At 32.2% G+C, this 27727-nt stretch overlaps 1 protein-coding gene and 1 long non-coding RNA gene across 2 annotated transcripts; both read left to right on the top strand.

Annotated features, from left to right (window-relative positions):
* Positions 1–809: 809 nt before the first annotated feature.
* LOC145004659 (WRKY transcription factor 6-like) lies at positions 810–3151 on the top strand. Its single transcript, XM_078963622.1, has 5 exons — positions 810–1264; positions 1360–1458; positions 1539–2039; positions 2120–2233; positions 2331–3151. Exons 1-5 carry the CDS (start codon positions 869–871, stop codon positions 3036–3038), a joined length of 1818 nt encoding a protein of 605 aa, XP_078819748.1. The 5' UTR covers positions 810–868; the 3' UTR covers positions 3039–3151.
* Positions 3152–3756: 605 nt separating this feature from the next.
* Positions 3757–12668, top strand: LOC145006065 (uncharacterized). The gene is made up of 5 exons (XR_013662762.1): positions 3757–3953; positions 11374–11662; positions 11761–11804; positions 12018–12098; positions 12206–12668. It is a non-coding gene; the product is annotated as an uncharacterized LOC145006065 (long non-coding RNA).
* The last annotated feature ends 15059 nt before the right edge of the window (positions 12669–27727 follow it).

Genomic DNA, 27727 nt, shown 5'->3' with positions numbered 1-27727 from the left:
TTGTTAAAGTTACATAAATATGTTTATTTTTTGATAGTAAATAGATAGCTACGTAGTAAAATTATAACAATCATAGCATATCACAGAATAACACAAATATGAGAATGTTTTGTTATAAAATAAATATTTAAATGTAAAACAAATATAATTAAGTAATTAACTATGTAACAAATGTCTTAAATCATGAAAACTACATAAAGGTGGCCATTAAAAATAAAAAAAACAAATATAATTAAAAATCTTTTGGCCCATATATATAACTACTTAATTGAAAATAAAACCACAACAATTTTCCGTTCCTATTGGCCATCGCGTTGAATAAAACGATTACATCCAAGTTGTGTGGTCAATTTTCATTCTTGTGCCCTTTTCTTTCTCCATTATTTCCTTACATTTTCAAATTTATGTATTATTGAATTGAATTTTGTGGTCTAATGCTTACTTAAATAACAAGAAATTTCCAATAAAAGAATAAAAACAAAATCAAATCCCATAAGTTTCTGGCGAGGAAAAAAATCAATAATTCTATTTGTCAATAAATATAATTCAAATTTATTCCAATAAAGTCCTATTTACAATTTAAATTTTAAAATAAAATAAAATATTGATTATTTAAAATTAAAAAAAAAAATTACTTTTTTTGTTTAATTTTATTTCTTTATTTAAATAATTTTATGTATGACGTTGAGTTATTGACCATTTTAATTAGATAAATATGTTAATAAAAGATTTTTATTTTTTAAGACGAAAGTATATTGTTTTTATTTGTATATTCTTTTTTAGTATTAAGTCTTGAGTCTCAACTTCCCCTTTTTATTGCCGAGTCCACTGCCTCTTTGAGACTTGATTTCTGTTTCTCTCTTCATAAATGGCCAAACGATCAAGTGGACTCTCCTTTGATTCAGATCCCATCAGATTACTATTTCCACACAAACTCACCGCCATCAACTCCTTCCCGGACCACCGCTCCACCACGTGGAGACACATGGAGGCCGCCACCGCCACCGGCAACGTCAACACCTCCTCATCTTCACCACCACCGCCACCACCCACCACAATCCAATTCCCACTCAACCTCAACTGCAACCTCCATGACCAGCATCATAATCATCATCATCATCATCCTCACAAACAGATAAGCGAAATGGATTTCTTTTCCGACAAAACACATGATGTAGAAGAAGAAGAAGATCGTTCCAGGTTGCGGCCTGTCTCCTCCTCCGATCCACCGCCTCCTGTCACCGAATTGGATTTTAATATCAACGTACGTAATTACCAGAGTAATCAAATGAATCCGTTTTTTTGATTAATTTCTCGTGTTTGTTGATTGAATTTGATTGTTTATGATGCGTACTACAGACTGGTTTACATCTCGTAACCGGGAACACAAGTAGTGATCAGTCGGTAGTTGATGACGGAAACTCTCCCAATTCTGAGGATAAACGAGCTAAGAATGAGGTCTTAATTAAAATTTTTGACCTAAATTTTACATGTTCATACTGAATCGTATTGAAAACTAAAATTTGAAATATATGTAGTTAGCAGTGGTTCAAGCTGAGCTAGAGAGGATGAACACGGAGAATCAACGATTGAGAGAAGTGTTGGATCAAGTGACGATGAATTACAACACGCTTCAAACACATCTAGTAACGATGATGCAACAAAAACAAAGTCATGAAGAACAATCTAACGAAGATCATAAAATTACCAGTAACGAAGGTGGAGGAAGTGAAGCAGCTACGATGGTTCCGAGACCGTTTATGGATCTAGGTTTAGCAGCTCCGACTGCAGCTGAAACTGAAGAAATTTCACAGTCATCATCTGATGAACATTCAAGATCACCACCACTTCATACTAACAGTAACATCGATCAAAGGGAAGAGAGTCCGGATCAGCAAGTGATTAGGGCTGGTAATTCAAATAAGGTTCCTAGGTTGAGTTCTTCGAAGAATAACAACACCACTAACATCGATCAAGCTACTGAAGCAACAATTAGAAAAGCTAGGGTTTCCGTTCGAGCTCGATCAGAAGCTCCCATGGTATATAAATGTTGATAATCGCGATTGAGCTTGATTAATTTCGTTATATGAAATCGAAATTAATTTCGTAAGCTTTTTAGATTGCAGATGGGTGTCAATGGAGGAAATACGGACAAAAAATGGCAAAAGGAAATCCTTGTCCACGAGCGTATTATCGATGCACCATGGCAGCTGGTTGTCCAGTTAGGAAACAAGTACGATTGTTTATTTCAAGAACAGTATTTAATTATTTGACTGAGATTTTGTTATATTAATTAAAGTAAATAATTGATTATATATGATTAATTTCAGGTACAACGATGTGCAGAAGATAGAACAATCCTGATCACCACCTACGAAGGCAACCACAACCACCCATTACCACCGGCGGCGATGGCTATGGCTTCCACCACCTCTTCCGCCGCTAGAATGCTACTCTCCGGGTCCATGCCGAGCTCCGACGGCCTCATGAACTCCAATTTCCTAGCGAGAACGTTCCTTTCTTGCTCCTCAAGCATGGCCACCATCTCCGCCTCCGCCCCCTTCCCGACGGTGTCATTAGACCTGACTCAAACTCCGAACCCGTTACAGTTACGTAGCCCAGGTCAGTTTCAGGTACCTTTCTCCAACCCTCAACAACAGAACTTCACCGGAGCAAACGCCGCCCTCCTCCCCCAGATATTCGGGCAGGCTTTATACAACCAGTCGAAGTTTTCCGGTCTACAAATGTCGCAGGATATGGATCAGGCGGCTGGAGCCAGCTCCCAGCTCGGTCTTCCGCCGTTGCACCACCAAGGGGCGTCACCGGCAGCTTTGGCTGACACTGTCACCGCCCTCACTGCTGACCCAAACTTCTCTGCAGCTCTAGCGGCGGCGATTTCATCTGTTTTTGGCGGTGGCGCTCAGCCCAACAACGGTGGCAATACTAATAATGGAAACGTCACTACCACCAACAGCAACAACAATGGCAGTGCAACTACTAGTAATAATATTAGCCATGGAAACAATAAAGGCAATTAATTCATTACAATTAAAAGGATTTAGTTTTTTTTTTTTCCTTTTTTTTTTTTTAATTATTCGGTCATTAATTTATACACACATTTTTTCTTTGTTTTTAGTAATAGATTTTTTCATTCTTTGTGGTTTGAATAAGGCAGACTCTTTTTTAATTATCATTACTCAATAATTATATATATAGAGAGAAAAATTAGAAATTTACTCTACTGTTTGTTTTGATTTTTTGTAAATATTTATCTTGATTTTCTTTGAAGCAATAGTCAAATCATACATATATATAAGCACACAATATTTATTATTCACATGTTTTAAATCGTTTTTAATTATTACTGATTGCATTCATTGTTTCTATATAATCTTATCTTTAGAGATAACAACAACAATAAACATAAACATAATAATGATAAACATAATTTATTCGTTTAATGAGAGATGAATAAATATTGTATGGTAAATAATTAATAGGAAGCATAATAAATCATTATGCATGTGAGACAAAAAGAGAAGTCAACGAAATTCAACGCCATTATTGTCGTTCTCACCTAATAGCGAACGTGAGCTCAAGTGGTTTCGAGTTTGAATATATTCAGGTATTATTTTATTCAGTGCGTGACTTCGATTCACTAAGAGGAGGAAGTAGTTGATGGAACCGATCCATGGTTAGATAATAAAAAAGTCACCCCATGATTTCATGAGTATGTACATGTGTAGAACAAAAGAAGAGGACAATATAACCCTAGAGTACCTAATCGACAATTGTCAATATTGGTCCCTCAACAATACATAAATCCAAATTATCCTATTCCCCCTCCCCCCACCCAAAAGAAGAGGACAATCTTCGTTTGCTATCATTTGGATGCCTGCACCTAGACACCACCGTAGCACCACTGTCGTTGTCCACAGTTCACCAAAAATCAGGTATGCTCTTCGTTTTTCTTCTCCAATTCTGTTAATATAAATTTGAAAGTAAGAAAGAAAACAAATACGTTGACTTTGATCGAATTTAGAGTAAAAACTATATGTTAACAGAATCAAATACAAATAGCATTTTATCTAACCTTTCAGAAAGAATTCGAATTTAATGGAGCCATATTTGAGATTTGACCAATTTATGGTAAGCAACGAAATAGGGTACCCGCTTTCGGAATCGAAACCGTTGTAGAACCTTTGGTTCCCAAACCGGAACCGCACGGTTCCGGTTCCTTAAGTTTTGGAACCGCCATAAGTGGTTTCGGTTCCGGTTCTTATTTTCTTGGAACCGCTACCCGATGGATACCCGCTAGAACCAGTTATATATATATATATATATATATATATATATATATATATATATATATATATATATATATATAGCAGTGAGTCTAGAACTTTAACACATGTGGTTCACTATTTAATTAAAACCAATATAAAAAAAATCAAAAAATACTAGTTGGGGTTCTAGGTCGGTTCGTATAAGCAATTTTTTTTTTTTCAATTCTACCGGATGAAGTCTTATATTTTAATTTGTCTTCATAATTCTATCATTACTAATATTTTTTAAAACACGTTTTTTCAATATATGACACAAAACTATCACTTAAAATTTTATCATTCTTTTTGTTGTGTACATAGGTCTTTACAAACTATGCTGAAAACCTTTTTACAATTATGTTTCTCTAAGAACCAGTAGAACTGGCTGTTCGGTTCTTATTTTCCACCAAGTTCGGTTCCGACCGAACGGTTCCGATGCTCATCCCTACTCTTAGATTCATATGATAAAACTTTCATAAATAGTCATTCCATAGGATCAACAGAACTTAAATCAACTATCATATGCTTGGGTTTTTCATTATCTTTATCTACTATTTTTCATTTACCTTTTTTTTAAAACTTGAACAATAATTGATTTTAATTTTTAAACAAAGGACAATTGACAAATAACAATCAAAAATATTGTATATGTTTTGTTACAAAGTATCAAACTATATAAATAAATAAATAAAATTGATTTCAAAGAAATAAAAAACTAGTATTAATTGCAAAGACGAGCTAAATATCCAATTATGTTAAAATATCAAAAATAAATACCACTGTATCAATTTTCAAACATTTTATCAAAGTATCAAACAAATTCAAATTACATAAATTACTTAATTATAAACTATTAATTTCTAATTTCAAACCATGTATCAAAATATCAAACACAATGGAAATTGACGAAATTAGGCAATTACAATTTACAAACCTGATATGAAGAAGTTAGAAGCTTATGGGTTGTGAAGAAATTGGATTATTGGAACCGCTACCATGGTCGGTGGCGGAAGGGATGATCGTCGGCTGCCGGCGTGTAACAGTTTCAAACGCCGTCGGCAGTGATTGCTTGATCGGCGTCTGTTGGTTTGTTGGTTGTTGCCTACTTGCGTAGGAATGAAGTGGCGATTAGTTTTTTTATTTAATTATTTTTATTTTTTATTTTTTTAAAAAATTTTAAATGCATTGGGCCAAGTAAATTCAGTTTTGGGCTAACGAATAAGTGAAATATAAAATGTGTGGCCTTTCCGTTCTTATTACTTATTAGGTAGGTCGTTAAAAAGAATTAGGGTAGGTCACAAAGGATTATTATATATAATTAATAATAAAAAATTTAAAATTAGATAGGTCAAGTGATCTACCTTAAGGTTAACTGGACTCATCCTAAATTATATATATATATATATATATATATATATATATATATATATATATATATATATATATATATATATATATATATTTATTTATTTATTTATTTGTTCAATACATACATAATATGATTATCTAAATTCTAAAATATCATTGCTATCTTAAAAAGAAACTTAAAAATGCTTTTATAAAAAACACAACTCAATAGTTACACGGCAATATTTAGAGTTGATACCATTAAAAATAGTTATAGTGGAATCATTATAATTATACTTATATATTAAAAGGCATCGTGTTTACGAACAGTATGTTTTATGCAATTTAGATTTCAGCCACATCATTTTGTTAATATTAAAGATTTGGTCCCTCTTTACCCTAAAAATGTGTCGTCCCTTGAACCCTTACATCGTTTGATTCCAGAAGAGTGCCGATAACTCGAGAATCCATTGACGTATTGAAGGTAAGTTTCGTCTGCCACCACTAAATTGCAGCGTCTTTCCACCACCGTCTCCACCGCCATCATGTCTTATCGTCCATGAATATAGGAATTCAATTTGTCTCGCTAAAAACCTCTTGCAATCTATTGTCGTCACCGAATGCTTGCAAACAAGCGACTGTACCCTGTTGTGTAAGAAATTTCGGTATGTTATTGGCTGTTTCAATTTTATTATGATTCTCATTCAATTACACTTCTTTCTAATCCTATCGTCTTTTTGAGCGATGTCTCAAACTTTTGGGTTTGACGACCGACGATTTGCCGCCTAAGAAATCAGGATTTCGATTTCTTCGATTTCTGTCGCCAACAACCTCTACGCTCAATTATCGCCACCAATCGCTTGTGTTCTTTGTTGTTGATTGGAATTACGGTATGTCATATATTTTTTTTGTAATCGATATTGATTTTCTATGTTGCTCTTCTTTCAGTTTTTTGACCACTTTTAATCAATTAGGTTTTTTTAAAACTTTTTTCCTGAATGATTGTGGCAAATTATTATTTTCATGTCGATTTGTATTAGCAACAAAAATACTTTAACATGAACATAATGGTAAGTCCAATACTAATGTATATATTCGTTGATCAAATTTCTGAGTCCATAATTATAGTTTTCTTGTGTCCATTAGAAGAATATAGTTACCCATAGGAGAAATGTCAAATGATTCTAACGTATATTTTTATTGTAAAGAAGGAAAATAAATCAAGTATTAAACATAAAGAAACTAGATCCAGGTGTGAAACGCTCTTGTTAAATTTAGGGGTCTTACATTTTATGAAGGATGCATAAGCCCTGTAAATCTAAATTTCTCCCAAAATGCCCCTAGAACTGTTTTCCAACTAGATCAAAGAAAAAACTTTCCAGGTTCTCTATATTCATGCAAAATTTCTTCAAATCATTTGAAATATTAATTGTAAGTTTTTTAATCCAATGCTCTGCCTCCTGTTAACAATACAAATAAAAACTTCCCAAAATACCCCTGGAAAGATGCATAAGCCCTGTAACTCTAAATTTCTCCCAAAATGCCCCTGGAACTGCTTTTCAACTAAATCACAGAATAACTTTTTAGGTTCTCTATTTTCATGCAAAATTTCTTCAAATCATTTGAAATATTAATTGTAACTTTTTTAATCGAATGTTCTGCCTCCTGTTAACAATAAAAATAAAAAACTTCCCAAAATACCCTTGGAATTCTTTTTGTCCCGGATTCTAAATTATCCAACGATAAGTTTATATATGGTGGTTATCGGCTGGTATTGAGCCGAGTAGTTGCTTTTCTCCCTCTATTGTCGCCTTTTGCTACCCTTAACTCACTTTTTTCGTCTCTCTTTTGACTACCCGCGTCTTCTTTACCTGTTGAACAAGTACAAAACATAAACAAGTTCATTCAATGTAAAACTAAACTCTAAAAATCATACATGCATCTTAACAATAAAGTTAAAATAATGTAATTTTCTATTTTAGTGAAGAGGGAACATGGGTGGCGATGATGATGGTAATGGCCTGAAGTGGCATTGTGTTGATTGTTCAACGTAGCTGTTCAAGTTCTGCAAACATTAACATCTAAACATTAAGAAAAGTAAGTTTATACATTGCCCAATTTGTGAAGATATGGTGGTATCTGAACCAAACATCCCCATAATCTTTTAGCCTGAAAAATGATCCCATAACCCTTTTTTCTTGAAAAAATGAAAAAATAAATAAATGGTAATGAAGTTATCTTGTAATCTTGGAGGCATGCTGACCATAGAAGAGAAGTTGGTAATTAAAAATTGGAAATTAGCAACATGGAGATCATGTAATAGTAATTTAAATTCAATCAAGTGAACCAATATCAAGACTAATGACACAAAGTAAAGAAATAATACTTTAAAAATGTCAGGACTTGTAGCAAACTAAGCCAAAAATAGCATTATACTTAATAAAAAATAAAAAGAATGGCATATTCTTTAAAAAAATGCCACAACTAATTGCAAACTAAACCTATGATAGCATTATTCTAATAAAAAAACTAAAAAGAATGAAATGCCAAAAGGACATTAGAAACTTATCTATCTTCAATAGTACCTTGATCAAAATATCATCATCGTAGAATCTCAAGGGATTAACATCCTTCAACCGATTCGTCTGTAATATTCCGCTTCCTTTCTAAAAATTTGCTTGCTTAGTGTAGCAGTGAAAACATATAAAGTCATAATGACAAAATTACCATTTATAGCTTTTCTATCACAAATTTTCAAAACCTTTAAAAGTATTTAGCTAAAAATAAGCATACATGTAATTAAATTTATCGGAAAAACTCATAAAGAGGTAACTCTCATTAGATTCTGTAGTAACCGTAACCATTACTCAAAACAAAAAGGTAAAGGGCTCCTCTCCTTCCAGTTCATTGAATGCTACTAAATTCTAAAACCATACACTAATGTCACTTACCCTTTTTTTTCATTTTTTTTTTAATTATTAACTAACAAAAGCTAAACAAAAAAATGACAAAATTGCCCTTTATAGCTTTTCTATCAAAAAATCTGCAAAACCTTTAACAAAAGTTAAACAAAAAAATGACAAAATTGCCCTTTATAGCTTTTCTATCAAAAAATCTGCAAAGCCTTTAACAAAAGCTAAACAAAAAAATGATAAAATTGCCCTTTATAGCTTTTCTATCACAAAATCTGCAAAACGTACCATTAACAAGTTCATTCAATGTAACCTTTAACAAGTTCATTCAATGTAAAACTAAATTCTAAAAACCATATAAAGTAATAATGACAAAATTACCCTTTATAGCTTTTTTGTCACAAATTTTGAAAACCTTTTAAACTATTTAGCTAAAAATTAAGCATACATATAATTAAATTTATGCGAAAACTCATAAAAAGGTCACTCTCATTAGATTTTGTAGTAACCATAACCATTACTCAAAACAAAAAAAGTAAAGGAATCCTCTCCTTCTATGTTCATTGAACCCGTGGTCAGCCACGGTCCTATAAGTGTGGATTGTTTACAATCGTTTATTAACGGTAACTGTATTAAACCCCCTTGGGATTGTCTAATGATCCTTGTGCCCTTGGGACAATCTTTCATGTCTCCTGATAGTTTTACAACGTCTGGAAGTTTATAAGGGTTCAAATTGTCAAGCATTAAAATATCACCAGAGTTATTTGTATCATTCACTGTTTCATCATTGGTGAGAAAAAAATAATAATAAAATAATAAAAAATAGAAATTTTCAAATTCAAATGTAAAAGTCTCAGCATGAAATGGGTTTACAAGTAGTTTATTTTGAAAAAAAAAATTATATTACATTTTCACGAAAGGGCAATAATACCGTTAACCGTATTTAGTAATGCTAGACGGAAAATTTACAACTTAGCTTTTCTATCACAAAGTTTTCAATACCTTTTAAAACTATTTAGCCAAAACATAAATCATACACAATAGTAAATTTATGAATAAAAAAGTTTAGTAAAAGGTAGATTCTTTTTTAATCTGATTTTTTACCTAATAAAAGCTAAGAAAAAACCATTATCATATTCTATGATTTTATATTGCATTTTTACATAACGACATAATGCACTTTACCGTATTTTGTAATGCTAAATGGTTATATAAATAGTGTATCTAAAAAAAAGTAGTGTTGAACCCGTCGTCAACCACGGTCAAGTAATTGTGGATTGTTTGCAATCATTTATAAACAGTAAATGTATTAAATTATCACTAATATTCAATGTATGATAACTGGTTCAAAAACTTTACTTGAACCACTCGAACGTAGTAAAGGGTTGACAAAGAATGTATATGTAGAATGCACAAAACTTTCTTCCACTAGAAATATCTGTTTCACAGTCACCACAACCAGTGACATAAAAACAACACAACCAACAATCTTATCAACACAAAAAACACAAATTACACTATCAACACCAATGGAACAACAAACCACAACAACTATGGAATCCCTCACCCCTACTAAATCACGTGAAACCGGAAAACCTCCAAATGGAAAATACAGGTAAAAACAACTTATAGCAGTTTATTTATTGCATACACGTAATGAACATCTTACATTTTACAGATACACCAAAAAAACAACGTCCCAAACATGAGAAATACAGAAACCATAGCAAAGCAAACGCAGGAACACATGCCAAAAAACAATGAAACTATTTGATCTTTTCATAACATACTTAGACTTAACCTAAACTCTAATTATTATAGTTTTATGCCCATTTTATAGACTACATTCAACACATTGTGTTTATAAACAATAATCTGTAAATATTTAATAACTATGTCATCTTCAGACAAAAAATTTCCAAACATTAGTAATCTTTTATTGTTTCTATAGATTTGTTTGATATCTAATGACATTTAGTTTTCAATTTGTAGTTTTTAGTGTGTTTATTGTTCATGTTTATAGTCGTGTATGTGAGAAGTGTTAGCATCTATGGAACCATTTTTGTTCTATTGTACAAAAAAAGATGTATGTTATACGTTGCAAAAGCAATACCTTTCCGACATTCTTCGATTTTTAATTCATTCAAGATTTCACGTCATAAACAAAGTTATTTCACGTTTTAAAGATTTGCATGGGTAAACGTCCACCGATAACGTGATCTGTGGTTCACCACAGGTTCTCACACTAGTTTATACTATTAAAATGACAATGAAAGTTAACATCTATATATGAGAATATTGGTTAATCAACTAACCACTACAAGTATGGCGACGACACTTATCCCGACGATCAAAATTTGTCGCAACAAGTCGGGCTATGCCGACGACTTGTCGTCGGTATAGCTTTTGCCAACTTCAACCAAATTTGTTTGACTAGAAGATTTGTACCGACAACGTGTAATCGCTATAAATTTCAGCGGGAATGATGAAATTATTCGCGGTCTTTTGAAAACCTGTGCCGATGACATGTCGACAAAAAAAACTATTTTTCATTTAATTTTTATCATTGGTACAGAAATTCAAAACGAAGTAGTTTTTGTAAGATATGTCGACGACTAGTCGCTGGCAAGCCATGTGACGATCCGTGTGAAATATCTATCCCGATGACAAGTCGTCGATATAGTTTTTTCACTTTTAATTTTTTATGTTTTAGCAAAATTAGGGACGACGTCGTTTATGTAAACCCTATACCAATGACTTGTTGTTGGCATATGGTTTTACCCTAACAGAAGTCCAGTCCATCGTTCATTTGCAGCAGGAGACGACACCCATTTCTCTCCCGACGAAAATCGTGATTGGGCACTCCTTCACCGGCGACGAGCAATAGATACACTCTTGGTCAACCTTTATACTCCGAATTTGTTGTTTGTTAGTGTTTGTTGAAGCTTTTTACTACGAATTTGCGTTTTTTTTTTCCTGGTTACAGCTGATCACCACTGTCCACCGTTCACCACCTTCGGCCTTCACCACTGGCGACTCCACTCTCCTTTCAACTTTTCTCCTTCACCGCCACAACAGGTAAGAATTTGGGGTTTCTCTCGTTTTTTTTTTCTTTTTTAATTTTATGTATTTCCTGTGAAATTCATCATAATTTTGAAGTTGTTATTCATATGCAGCTTATACAGATTTTTGGTTTCCTGATAGTTTCATTTCACGTGAGGTAACTAAATCCCGTATTTGATATCTTGTTTCTTGTTTCTAATTATGAAAATTTGAACCATATAAAACATTAAAGATTGTTATTTTCCCCTTTTCATTCAATATAAAAGATATTTGGATGGAGCTCCATAACAAGCCAAAGTATATAAACCTTTGGTTCTAAATGCCTTTAAAATTTAAAGAACTTATACATTTTGTTTATTTAAATTTCTAGTGGGAGTTGATTGTTGAGATGCTTGGGCCAAATCCACGTACATTCGAGGACATTATAGATGCGTATATAGTACATTTGCAAGTAAGTTTTATGCTTCAGGATTTCATAGATTCAAAAATAATCCAAGACAAATTTCTAGTCTTTCTAATTTGTTAGAAATTTATGTCAATTCTTCTCCCTCTTTACAGGCTACTGTTGTCAATCATAAAGCACTGTCAATCCTGCAAAAGTTTGCTCTTGATGCTCAAAAGGGTAAAATCATCAAAGATAAATTACAATTTGGTGCCCCTTGAAAACACCCATCATGTAAAGATAACCCTTACATGCGTTCAGAATGGGCAAAGCATCAACTAATGGATTTCATCCAATGTTTATTCGGTGTCGAGTTTGGGGTATATTTGTCTTTTTCTTGTGTTAGTTGTTCTCGTTGTGAAGATTCTAACCACCACCATTTCCGAGTTCTCTATTCAACTCCAGCAAGGAAGTACCTCTCAACAAATTGTCGAGCCCGAGAGGATGGAAGTAAAAGGAAAAGAAGAAGATGATGATGATGAAAATAATGGTTGATGTTTTGTATTATTAGAGTTAAATTTGATGCTTTGATTTTGAACAATACTAGTTAGTTATTGTATCTCAATTGATATATGTTGCAAAGTGTTTGGATTTCTTAAAAATGTAGGAATGAAAATGTACAGAATCTGTAAAAAAAACACACATACACACATGGTACCTATCTCGACGACTTGTCGTCGCCACAGATAATTAATAGAACTTTATTTTTTCGGAAATATTCTCGATAAAACCTGTACCGACGACAAGTCGTCGACATAGGGGAACCTATGCCGACGACACTGATGCCAACGACTATTTTGACCTATCCTGACAGGCCTCTACCGACGAAATGTCGTCGGTATACCCTATGCCGATGACATATCGTCCGCACTCGGTAAGAAGTTGTCGTCTGCAGAAGGGTTTAATGTTGTAGAGGTTGGCAATGTTTACAATGTTGATATAACTAGAAGTACCCAAACATCCCATGTCCCATATCGTCCGAGGGCTAAGTGAATTTGAATGAATAGAAGCTATAAAATACAAATGACTATCAAATTGTCGATAACTTTGCATCCTATCTTACATCTTATTTGTGATCATGGATATGCTCGTTATAAATCGTCGTGTCTCTATTTATGAGATAATTGTTAAAGAATTCCATGATCTTTGACTTAAAATAGTTTAAAAGTTTTTAGCAACCGGGTACCCGGAACCGGTTCTGGTGATTCTAGGAGCGGTTCCAAAATTTTAGGAATCAATATAAGCGGTTTTGGTTCCGGTTCCAACATCTTTGGAACCGCCGTTTCCGGTTCCACTAAATTTGGCCGGATACTCCAATATGTTCATCCCTACTTAAAGATTTTGAAAATTGATATGCATTTCTAATTGTAGAACAATTGACTTCAAGAATCAAGAAGATCAAAAAGTTTTCCATTTGTGCATATAGACAAACATACCGTTCCAATAAAACCTCATTCTAGAAGTAAGAATTCTTTTAAAAATTAAAAAAAATTCTTTTTCATTCGAACCGATAAATTTTTAGACAGATTTAGAAGGGAAAATATCATTTATTGACTTTTCTATCTACACCAAACCTGCTGCACCTATTAACGAATTGTTGGAGTTTTCTGTTAGTTTTTGTCTAAAATAAACTGATGAGTGATGCGTCTTGCTTCTGTTTGTCTAATTTTTTATTTTTATTGAATTATATGTTCCTCCATTTTGATTTTTATAGATAAAATCATGGGAAAGATGAAAACCATTGATTATTTGGTGTATTTTTGGTTAATAAACTATTGCATTTTTTTGTAAATTATTTTTCTATGTATTTTTGGTGTTTATTTGCTAAAAAATTGTTTTTTTGTGTGTGTGAAAGAACGGTAGGTTTAGTTTATAACACACTAGGTTAAAACCTGTAGAAACCACAGGTAAAAAAGAAAAGCACTATTTATAATTTGATAATAAAAAAATAAAAAAATATTAAATTGCAAAGATAAAAGTTTTGTCTATAAGTTTATAATTATTAGTTAAAATTAATATATATATATATATATATATATATATATATATATATATATATATATATATATATTGTTGTGAATACCGATCTACGTTTTGTATGTATAGACATTTGATAAAATTATGATTTTATACAATACAATATAAATTTAAATAGAGTTAAAAACACAATAAATAATGATAATGATATTGTTATATGATAATTTTCTTATTATCTAAATATAATTTTCCTAATTTTCTTACTTCTCTATTTTGAACGTAGTAGGTTTTCTTATTTGTAAAATAATATTGAGACTTTAAAAATATAATATTAATTATAGATTTGCAAGCATTTATTTTTAAAGATATGTAGATGTTTTGTTTGTAACTATACAATTATTATTTTAAATTAATATTCAAAATATTTTGAAGATATAAACAATGTTTTTTATGTCTAAATTAATAATAAAATTATCATATTGTACAATGAAATAACAAATCTAAATAATCGAAAAAAAATAGACAATTAAATAATATTTTCAAATAAGATATAACTGAAATTACAAATACATAAGCAATAATATTCAAAATGAAAAAAGCTAATTATAAATCATAAATTTCCAAATACTTCTTTAAAACATTTGATGCTATTTTAATAATAGTATGCACATAGTTTAAAAGAAATATTAAATAGAAATGAATGAAGATTAAATATTTATAAACAATGTTTTCCTATATCATTGTAATAAAAAAAATGACAAAGATTAAACTAATATGAAATATAGATATGTATAACATGTTGTATTTTTTTTTTATTATATTACTTTCATGCATAAATTTCTCATCACAAACAATAATACCACTGTTTGGCTTGTTTCCTTTTCGTTGGTTTTAATATATTTCGTTTGCCGGTTTCAAAAAACTATCATTTGTAATAAATAAAATAAACCGTATAAATAGACAAATAAAATAGAAAAATAAGCTTTAGTTTGGCTATTGTATTTGTCTTTCGAAGAGGTATCCATTTAAAAATAAATTTTATTGGAATTGTTAGGTCTTAAATAAAACTTTTTTCTTTTAACATTGTAGTATAAACTACACACAAAGCATCAATGAATAGTTTGTTTTAGTGTTTAAGAATTCCAGTTTAGAATTTTGAGTTTTAGTTTTAAGTTTTAAGGTTGATTGTTTACAACCATTATAACATAATATTATTCATTTGTTAGACAAAGTTTATAAAAACCACAAAAGCAACAATATAATATTAGTGTTTATCTAAATAAATAAATAAAGATATAACCCAACTTACAACTACTTAATGAAAAGTTAACCCTTAATATTTTAGAACGAAAAGTAAAAGCCAAAATAAATTTCTATACTTAATAAAAAAGTCAACTAATAACAAATATGAACAAATTGATTGTTCATTATAGCAATGCATATTTCATGATACAATATTCACAATAAATCTTAAGGGTAATACAAGTGCATCTCTGCTTTCCTCCTCCAAGGAAGTAAAAATCACAAATTTGTATCAAAAGTCAAAGGAGGTTAAAAATTCATATGGTCCCTAAACAAAAGAAACCAAATTACAATTTCTTTTTGATGAAAATTACTTTACACCATAAATCTTCTAAATTCAAACCATACATCACAATGATTAAACAGTAAACTATTATAAATACCGTTTTGAAGAAATCATAAAAAAATTCTTTCTATCATCATTATATCCAAATAAAATAACTAAATGGCTTCTAAATGTAATCATTGTACAGAAAAAGTATCAATATAGCCAAATACATGTCATGAATACTGAAACAAAGATTAGTTTGAAAAATTGACATCCATGATTATCAATTGAGACAAAAAAGGGGGATGGAAACTCATGAATGTTAGTGATAAATAACAATGCAATTTGAACTTTTTCTTATTTGAACATTATACTTTGAAAATTAAATAACAATGCAATTTGAACTTTTTCTTATTTGAACATTATACTTTGAAAATTTTACGTAACTACCTTTTTGCTATAATTTGTAGATTGTTTAAGGTACAATGTTATAGTAGAATAATAAATGAAAATCATACTATCCTAAACAAATTAATAGAAGTACATTGTTATTTCTTGTGTTTTTAGCCTTGTATTTATTGGTTTTTTAGCCTGTTAAATAAGAAATTTGCATTTCATCTACTATTATATAAAATAGTTTTATGTTTTTTGAAGGTATAGGACATCAACATGGACTCTGGTCTAAATGATAAGCACTATTTGACAAGGTTTAGTTGTTCATCTATAAATGGATCTCGATTATGATCTGCATTTTTAACAGAGAATCTTGTAATCATGTCATCAAAAATCCATCCATCTATATATATATATATATATATATATATATATATATATATATATATATATATATATATATATATATATATATATGTTTACAAAGATTTTTCCTGCACTTTAATCAGTCATGGCATCATGGGGTTAGAAAAATATACCTTTGTCAGCCAATAACATGGAGGGTAAAACTGGCATATATGCAGCTTATTTTATGACATTAACCTTTGATATCATAGAAAAAAATGTAGTTATTAGTAAGGATACTCACAGTCGAGCCAAGTTCCTCTAAACTGTCAACATTGAATTAATGGTCAATTGAAGTAACCAAAAGAAGAATACAGATAGTTATACCAACAATCTGGTGCTAGGAACCATGGCCCCACAGCTGATGGAAATCTGGACCAAAACACCCCCGTCAAAGGATCGGTGGTACCATTGCACATGTTTATTGCTTTGCTGCGTTGAAGGTGTGGTAGAGTGTGTGGATGGTCTATATTTTGATATTCCTATCTATAGGGCTTCTCGCCCTGGATTGACGAATCTGCCCCTGCTCAAAGCCTCCCCTGAGATGGACTTTTCATCATAGATTTTCACCGTAGATGTTAAAAATCATTGTTGTTGCCGGGCTTTGGAAAAATATATTACCATTACCAACTATTTCATGGCCTTCCATCGAATGGTTTGAAATCTTCAAACTATCTCAAATCTGTTTTGTCTAAAATTAGTGTTGCTGTTGATCACTTGGCGAGTTCTAGTGAAGTTACCTCCTTTATCATTAAGTATTGTTGATTTTCCCACCCTGCGATAGGATGCCCCTCCATTTCACGTTTATCCACATGTTTCTTTTTATTAGTTGTATTGTAACTCTGGTTTTATTTTTCTTTCTTATATAAACTGGATGTTCCATTTTTCACCTTGTTATCATCTCCTCTTGCTAACTTTAATTCATATATCCGACTCTTAAACTCTAGAACTCTATCAATCAAACTTTTGTTAGAAAAAAAATCATAATTTGTACTTCTCATTATTTCCATAAATATTGTTATTAACTAAGACCGCCTTTTGATATTTCACAATTCGATAATCAACAATGGAAAAGTCTCCACTCCGAAAACTTACTTTACATGGTCATTTATAATTTATTAGGTAACTGAGTATTGGAATAAATTTGGCATTACCTTTTAGCTAATCAGAAACTCCAACCGAAGTAGGGAAAGCAAAGTATAAGCCATTAAACATAGGTTCCTCATGTTTGTCTTGGAAATCCTTCAAAAATGAAAATAAACCAATGACAAACAAATAGTGAAGTATTCTTGGAATTTCATCAAATAGTTAGGGTATAGAAATATAAAATAAAATCAATGAAAAAGTTACAGTCACAAATCCATAATTCCTCAATTGACCAGTCACATATACCCCTAAATCCATAATTCTTCAACATGTATATCACAAAGCCACACACACAATCGGTTTAATAATTGACTGTTGACCTCCTAGTTCTAGATGTTGTTCAACATTGATTACTTCTTCCTTTCACAACTCCCTAATTTCTCAAAACTATGAAAATATTAAGGTGACTTGATGTTCTTTAGAAGAAATCATGATGATGGAAATGGAGGTGAAAGAAAAGATAGTCCAATGTTAAACTTATTTTTAGAGAAATCAGGCTTACCGAGTTGTGATGAAGACGACAACCAATCAAGGAATGTGAAGCGAAAGTAATCGGTGGGGCAGAAGTTCCTTTCAAAAATTCAACCACAACTCCAAAACCAATTACATAAAATAAATTTCACCCAAATTTGTTGTAGCTTAGTTCAAAATCCAAAATCAAAGGCTAATTACTTGGATGTAGCATTTTGAACGTTTCTTGCAACAAACCATTGATGGAGAGGGGGAGGATTAGGGTTTAAAAAAGAATCTACCTTCAAGAATTGATGATTAAGTTTGGATATGACTGATCTTGCTATGGAATTCCTAATTTCTTGCTATCAAATTCCAAACTGATCGCCCATAATTCGCTGTATCAATTCAAACGTCAATGCATGGAGGGCATTTGGGGAAATTCATTGTTCGATAATGAGAGACTTGGAAAAAATATCAACAATCCAATCATTAGAGAAGACTAAAATAAGGCCAACCGAGTGACTGCCAACATGTTGGCAAATAAAATGGCCATCGATCACAATGTGAATTGTGCACTTGTAAAAACCTCATTATGGGAAATAAGCATCGCACTACAGCTGCCACACCAAAGAAAAATAGGAGATGACTGAGTGGCACCCATATAAAAAAGAAGCCACTGTGACAGTTATAGCTCCTAAGTATTTTTGGCTAGAGCATGATACTTACATTCAATAGTAGACTTTTGATTGAATGATTGCTTCTTGCAATGGGCTTATGAGTGAAGGATTGCTTCTTATACAACATGATTTGGTGAGTCATTGAACAATAGTCTAAATTTGAATGTTAACAAGTGATATGATGTCGCACCCCCAAACCAGAACGACGGAAACGTTCGGGGGTGGAGGACGTCATGTACAGTATCATATCAATGCATAATAGTAAACAAGCAACAACATCATCCATCGCATTAATAATATAATTTAATACAAGTGTGTTTTGTGTATAGTTTGAAAGACACCAAAATATGTATCAAAATAAAAGACGAGTCTTGTATATGCTCCGTCTTCTCAAAACCTGGTCCAGCGTACCTGACTACTGGTGACCTGAGAATACAAATTATTTTGAAAGAGTAGATCAACATTTAAGCTGGTGAGTTCATAAATATTTAGTGTCAGTTGTTGTATATGTTTAATGAAAGTGTTTGTAAATGTTTGTTTGTAAATGTTTGTATCTCCTAGAAAATCATATATTTTTATACTTTAACTGAAATGTAGTCTTCTACCAAGACACGACTGTTCCGTATGTTTGTACTTGTGTAAAAGTGAGTGTTTTCTCAAAGACTAACTATCATTTACCAAAAATATAGTTTACATTACCGTTTATGTGAGAAGATCACAATTTGAATGTAATGGGAAAATAATAAAGATGTACTTGTAGTATTTGTATATAGCTACTACCGTTGTACTAAATACCTTAAAACAATTGTTTTAATTAAGGTAAAATATGATATAGTTGTAACCATACTTGATTGCTAATAAAACACGATGTTCGAAGACATTGAAATGGTAAGACATTTGTCGCCCGTAGACCTGTAGCTCCCACTGTAGCTAGCAGCAAGGTGTAGGATGGTCAATCCCGTATAGATTCACACACATATTCATGCTCTCCCTCCAGGAGACTCTGGTTACAAAACGTGACATAGCAGTATATTGCCATTCCATGAAGTAGTGGCTCACATTAATGTTATAGTGTTCTTGTATTTGTATAGTGTGTTCTCTCTATTCTGGTGTATTGTATGTTCTCTTTGTATAATGTAGTGTATGTTCTCTTTGTTTCTCATTATAGCATGTTATCTTTATTTCTCATCATAGTATGTTCTTTTTGTTTCTCATTATAGTAAGTTTGAACTGACTCATGAATAAAATGACTCTTGTATGTTTCATTATACTAGAAATAGTGTGTAGTAATCCTCTTAACTATACCTATTATAGTTTACTAGTAACGTTGTTTGAGAGACTGAGTATGTTTGTACACCTTTGCTAACCGAAGGTGCTGAACTGATGTAAGAACTTTTATATTTATACATATTTACATAATATATAACTAAGATTCAAATGACACTCGAACAAACAACTGGATACCCTAAGTCCACATCCAAATAAGGAACATGAAATAAAGTGAGTTATCAGTCCTAATCCCTTTAAACCTTACTTATATAACTATATCTATATAGACATGATTTCGACAATATATAAGTTTAAAAGAGTTTGATAAAGAGTTTAGCATATAAAAGAGTTTTAAACATAAAAATGAATTTTAACCATTTGATAACATTGTTTTGAAGTATAAGAAATCTACTTGTTTGATAGTTATTAATCACATGTGATTGATACAATAACTATAATGTTTTCAACTTGTATCCCCCCTGGTAAAAGCATTTAAAAGATAATTTAAGGGGTATGAACTCACCTGTAGTGAGTGATTCGAATGTAATATCGATAAAGGATGCTAAGTGTTAAGTGAAGTCTCAAGCACAAACGAATCCTATTAAACATTTAATGACACACATATATGCATATAATTAGTGTATATAACAACTAATCATGATATGGAACCACCTTAAGGACTAGGAAACACTTGGATTGAAGTGTTACAATCACATATCATTGCATTTAAGGGGTTCACGACCATGGTGTTTACGGCCAAGGTGTTTATAGCCAAAGAAGTTTGCGGCCATGGGAGTTTACAGCCTAAGAAGATCATGGTAAAGGTTTTTGTTTAATGTTTTTCACGGCCCATCGTGTTCTTGAGAAGGGTTTACGGCCAAGGGAGATGCTCGTGGCCGTAAATTCTTGATGATCCATCAAAAGTGGTTGATTTCATGGGTGTAATTCAAGATTCTAAAGGGAAACTAGTATATGGAAAGGATACTTATGTTTTTGAAGCTTGAAGGGGGTGTTTACGGCCATCAAGAAATAGTGTGTGTTCTTGGTGAAAGATGATGATCTTGAAGATCTAACCAAAAGAGGTTATTTCATGGATGAAATCATGGAGTTTCACTAGATTAAGCAAGGTATCAACTAAACAATGGAAGAAACACTTACTAATTTGAAGAACAAGATGAAAATGCTTGATGATACTTGAGAGAGAATCGATTTTCTAGACTTGGAAGTGTATGAAAGGGTGAAAAAATGAAGGAATAACATATATATATATATATATATATATATATATATATATATATATATATATATATATATATATATATATATATATGGGCATGGGTTCACGGCCACCTTGAGTTTATGGCTGTATACTCATGTTTGTGATCCTAAACTCCTCTTGATGGAGTTCTTGGTTCGAATGCAACTTGATGAACTTAATTTAACTCATCCCTAAACCCAAACCTTGAATGTACTAGGCTTAGAACACTCAAACAGACCCCTAACAAGGCTAAAAGATAGTAGAAACAAGTCTGACTGTGATTGAATTGAATGACTGTACAAGATAGAAATTTCGGGTTGTCACATTATCCCCTCGTTAGAGAGAATTTTGTCCCGAAATTTGAGTTTAAGCAATTAATCAATTACAAATAACTAAGCGAAAAATGAGGATATTTCAGTTTCATTTGATCCTCGCGCTCCCAAGTGAATTCAGGTCCTTACTTGGCATTCCAGCAAACCTTCACTATCGGGATACGACTTTGCTTCGTTTGCTTGACCTCTTAGTACATGATCTCTACTAGTTCTTCCACATAGTTGAGGATATCGTTGTGTTGGGTTTTGAGCAATCTAACACTCCTAAGTGTACATGCAACCCTAAATACCTTGGATCTGTGTTTTCTCTATTATACATACAAATATGAATATTCCAAGGCATTACCTATCTAGCATACAATCTTTTGATACTTGGGTAATATAAAAAGTTAGAATACATACCTCTTGATGTAGCTTGACTCCATGATGCTCGAGAGCCTAGTGCCCCAAGTGTGACACGTCAAATGGTTCACACAACATCATCAACACTTGGAATAACCATGAAAAGAAGACACTTCATGCTCAAATTGGTTAGCCCTCATACAAGTATCACTAGTGCCAATTTCTTGAGCTAAAGGGGTATTTATATAGTGTGACTATTAGGGTTACACCATGTAACTCATGACTTTACCCATTCCTTATGTTCCATGGGTTTTAACCTCCATAGAGTATCTATGGGTCACCACATGGGTTAAACCCAACACAAGGAATCTTGGATCATAAGCCCACCTATATAAGAATGAATGATTTACACAATCAATCCCCGTATATTTAATTAGTCTCTTTTTGATCACTAAATTAAGTCCAAATTAATTCTTGATCAATACTAATTAAATAACATGATTTCATATTAATATATTAGAACTTATAATATTTTAATATGTCACAAATGTCCTCTTCTCACAAACGGTCTATTTAAATGTTCCGATGCCATGCAACCCAAATGGACCATGCCGAGTCGGGTCAAGTACATACCAATTATAGTTATGAACTTAGACACTAATCCAACAGTCTCCTACTTGGATAAGTCTAATACTATTATTGAGTATGAATTCAAAACCTAACTGGCAATCGTAGCTCTCAAAAGCCATTGTCGAATTCTGACCTTTTCGATGAACTCTGACCTTTTTCAATGACTTGTCCATTAGATAAGGGATCATATATTCCTCCATTCTGGATATCATATGGACTGAGACATGGATTATAAATCATTCTCTCTGTCCATTTGTTGTTTCCCGATTTCTGATTTATGACGACTGACTAAGTGAACAAATCACATTAGTCTTGGCTTGGCCAAGCACTCACATGTGTCATCATTAAATCATCGAGGGGCCCATAGATATCGCTTTTATCCCGAAGGTAAAATGAATAGATAAACTTCGACTCATATGGATTGTTCTACTACTTGTTGAATCATACACAAAGGCACATTTTATAACATCGAGTTAACAATGCGGTTTCGTGCAATCAACGTATAACCAACTCATAGTAACAACTATATCTTTAGGTTTGAAGAATATAAGATATTATCGTCTCATGATCACTCATGATAAAATCCATGAAGTGATTCCAATGAGCGTGGGTTTAATCCAATACTCAGAACTTATGAGCACTCATGAATGTTGTAGCACCACTTTGTCCAACATCTTAGACCTCTAAAAGCTAACCCATGACAGTCTTGATTCATGTCTACTTCCAACATATGACCGACCGTGGATGGTTTGAATAACTTAGTCATTCAGGAAGAATGACCTAGTTATTCTGGAAGTCAAAACATGAAAAGTGAAACACAAGAATAATCGAATCCAATATGGTCTCAGAACTTATGAATATAAATAACACATCTTTTATTTATCACCATATTGATTACCCATCATTCATTGCATACTGTTTCAAACTATCAACATTATACTTGAATTAAAACAATAGTTGTCCCATGCTCCAAGCATGTACACTATGTTTTCTAAACAATAGCTTTGCCATACACAAAGTATGCACTCTATGTTTATATATGATCCTTACTTTGTTAACAAGATCGATTGAACATAACTCCAATGATTCTCATTTCACAGTCCTGAATCCTTACCGCAAATGCAAGAATTCCAAACTCCTGCCATTTACCTAAATCTGTTAGATTCTAAACTTATATGCATTGATCCTCTTATAATGATTATGCACAAAGTCACAAAGACTTGACAACAAACATTACAGAGCATTCCAAAGGAGATCAACTCCTTGGAAACATCCTTCTTGCATTAAGTTTCGTAATCTTACACATATTTATTGAACAACTTCCACCTTCCCATATTCCCATTTTGACTATCACTTCTGAACAAGAGTTTCCTCTTTTCAAAATATGTCAATATGGTCCTTCCAAAAATTAACATTATACTTCCAACTGTCCCTGAGCAACCAATCTTTGGTAAACCTTAGATTTTCCTCGACAATTGTTTAATCCTTTTAGTCATATCCAATTCTATACCTTTTCCCTTCCTAATGCCTCAGGCGTTTGGAAAATTTTAGAAAGGATGAATATTATAGCACATGCAATGGATCTTATATCCGAAGCATATGGGACACGATTCATGATGTCTCACATAAAGACATGATACTAGACCAGTCCTTTTGCTACAATATTTCTATTTGCCAAGTTCTCATAATTCAGATTATTAAAAGGGATGCCGTAATCATAATCGAATTTTAGAACGCAAATAATAGACCTACATATAGAATTTCCTTATGTTGAGCCATTCCATCAAAAAATTCATATATATATATATATATATATATATATATATATATATATATATATATATATATATATATATATATCCTTAACTAAAGGTGATTAAAACCTCAATCTAAGCTTTTAGAATTTAAATGAAGTATAATTTCCTCTCGCTTAATTATAGCAAAACAACTTTTCCCAATTGAACTTTTGTTTTTCTATAATTAAAATTGCTAACTTGCAACATATCATAAATATCATGCTCCCACTAACATGATGAGTATTAGCATAACACTTATGCTCCCACTAGCTTTGACATGTACTCGAAATGATACACCTTTCCTTAGATAGCACACATATGTGTCTAAACAATTTCAGAACTATGAAAAGGGATGCCATAATCATAGTCTCAATTGTTTGGACCTTTGCTATCTGCTTCAAATCTACTTGGTGGAAGTGTTTCCTCACCATAATTTTCATGAATCGGAGAGAAACCTTATGACCCTTAGATTTCATGGTGCATGTGTTCTTATCCATGTGAATTGTCAAAACCATAGTCACAAGACAAGGATAATGACAAATCCAAACACATATGGACTGAACTCAATCTTAATTTCTTGCCACCTAGCAGTTCAAGGGTTTGCCATTGCTTCCAAGTTGTTATGCAACCAATTGAAAACTCTAAGAACTCATATGCGAAGCTAACTTTTATACTGGAATGGGCACAAAAGTAGAAATATGTCAACATGATAGGTTATAAACCTCACGTCGTATGCTAGTGTTAAACTACAGGTTCTTTATTCTTGATTAGATCTTGAAATTATTTTCAGGATCTTTAAGACTCTCACTATCCTCTTGACATATAAGACTATCTTGCCAAATATTCAAGAGATAGTGCAGATTCTTTATCAAGACAAACACTTCACACAATTGGTGGTCTTTGTTTTATCCAAAACATCACAACTTACAAATTTCAAATGTACAAGAGTAGGATACATTTACTCTTACATTTGACTAGTGTTAAGAAACCTTCCTTTAAGATATGTCATACAAGTTACAATCATGGAGTATGACTCCAATAATTTGTTTTGGAACGAAGTATGACTCATCTTCTTGATTTAACCATTCCAACAATTCAAGATTCCTCTTCTCAGTCAAAAGAATGCACTAAGATTTCCTTAGAGGACCAATTGTGATATGGTTCTTTAATCATTAAGATGAACACAAAACATGATACTAAAGACTCTCCCATCTTTTCATATTTGAGAAACTTTTATCCTTCTGCCTAATTTGACTCTTCTCATCCGTTTTGCCTTATATCAAAAATTTTCCAATGTATCATAATTACACTTAAACTTGTAAGTGTAAATCATGACGAATAGTCTTATAGATATTTTGTGGTGGACTTGATCAGTGCACAAGAATGTGTACTTGATCCCTTAGTCCTTCACTTGACTCACATATAAATGTGAACAAGGAACTAGTTTTAATTTTCCAAAGCAGGAAATTCTCATTCATCATACTGTACAACGTGTATGATTCCAAGTTTCTATCCAACTGAAAGCTTGGATGATGAGAAGCTTTCCTTATTTGGTAAATTTAGACACTACCACAAATGAAAGAGTCAAATTCATATTTTCAATATTGCTAGAAACATACAAACATCAAGTTTTCATAAATGCCATTACAAGGAGATATAAAATAAAGTAAAAAAAACTTTTATTTATTTATAAAATGTGGAAAAAACTTTTCCTTACAATGCAACATTAAATGAAAACTATGCTATTACATGTTTTCTAGAAATCTATCATAACTTATAAGAGTAGCTCAGGAATCCAATCTTCAATCAAGCTATAGAAATCCATCTTCGCGATCAGATTCATCATACTCTTTCTTTAAGTTTCCTTCACTTTTCCTTTGATTCTTAAAACATCAACATGCGACCCAGTCACATCATGTAATAAGAATCTCATATTTGAAACTTAATCAAGTTAGATAGTGGTCTTTACCTGATGTAGAGTCACACTTATTGGCTTTCCCAGCCTTATGATCTTTTAGGTAAATATTGCAGCTTCACAGCCAATGCCTCTTTACCATGTACCATTGTCAGTGTCCATGGAAGTTTGGGAAGTTGATCTTCTAATCAAATTTGCTTTACCAAAGCTCTAAATCATTGTTGATTCAGAAGTACCAAGCAAATAGATAAGATCATTAAGGGTCATGTCATAGTCTATTTCATAGTAGTCCTAAAGGTAACTCTCTATGTGACTTAGAAAGTGATTGAACATCCAACTTTCTTAAGACTTTGACACCCAACTCTCCCGGCTTGTCAATATGTTCCTTCATCTCGAAGATGCGATCACACATAGACCTTACTTGCCAATAGGGCTTGAGTGACCTTGAAATTGTGGGTTAGGGAGGATAATTAGAGGAGGTGGAGGAAGTGAAGTTCCAAGAGATTTGGGAAGATCATAGATGTCTGAACTAGACATCTTTTGGGAGATATTCAAGATAGTTGATTTAAAGTCCTTAATATAACACCCAATATGAAATATTAAGGCTAGGACCCAACACAATATTTTATAACTTGGAAGAGGGATGCCGTAATCCAAGCTATAGAATATTTGAAACTCCTAGATCTTTTGAGATTCATTGAAATGTTCAATGACATGTTTCAATCTCGAGTGCGCCATTCAGGTTTTGTGACTGGGATACTGAAGATCACAAAACAAGGTGTGGAGTAACCATGAAAATTACTTGGTACTTTTAAGTGTTTACCCCTAAATTGATGTATCGATTAACCACACACACTCCATCGATACTATGATAAACATTAAGTTACCATTTGCCTACCTTGTTAAATACGAGTTAGTGTGCCGTTTAACCACACACGCTCCACTAACCAACTTAAACAAAGTGCAAAGTGTAATTTTATGGATTAGCACCTTATTCACATTTTTCTAAAGTAACTAAGATTGGGAATTATAAAAAACATTTAGTTACTTTATATTTATCATTAATACTTTTAATGAAGAGAGAACTATAGTCCTTGTCCTACTTATTTGGATAACGACCCTCCACCAGTCAAGGGAGCGGTGGGTGAGAATGGACACCCATTAAACTGACATTTTATAGGCAGTAACCTTATACCCCCCTTATAGACCGGCTTCGTGAATGAGGCCTACTAATGGTAAGACGACTTTCTCTTATATATATATATATATATATATATATATATATATATTATGAACTTATAATATTATAAAGTATAAGAGTTGAATTTTAACTTTTAAAATTCTAAGGGCTTAACTTGGAATTAAAGTATTAATGGGAAAACTTTACAAATTCCAAAACTTGAGGGCAAGTTTTTGAAACTATTCAAAACTTTTCATTTCATAACTTATGAGTTTAATGGTTCATTAAAATGAAG

The sequence above is a fragment of the Lactuca saligna genome, chromosome 7 (assembly GCF_052625555.1).
Source record: "Lactuca saligna cultivar CGN05327 chromosome 7, ASM5262555v1, whole genome shotgun sequence".
Taxonomy (NCBI): Eukaryota; Viridiplantae; Streptophyta; class Magnoliopsida; order Asterales; family Asteraceae; genus Lactuca; species Lactuca saligna.
This window is presented reverse-complemented; position numbering and strand designations above follow the sequence as displayed.

What these genes read in the sequence shown, in the direction of transcription:
- LOC145004659 (XM_078963622.1), top strand. Translation starts at nt 869, where the DNA reads ATGGCCAAACGATCAAGTGGACTCTCCTTTGATTCAGATCCCATCAGA. An exon ending in ATAAACGAGCTAAGAATGAG is followed by an intron (nt 1,459 to 1,538) that starts GTCTTAATTAAA and finishes AAATATATGTAG; the next exon opens with TTAGCAGTGGTTCAAGCTGA. An exon ending in CTCGATCAGAAGCTCCCATG is followed by an intron (nt 2,040 to 2,119) that starts GTATATAAATGT and finishes TAAGCTTTTTAG; the next exon opens with ATTGCAGATGGGTGTCAATG.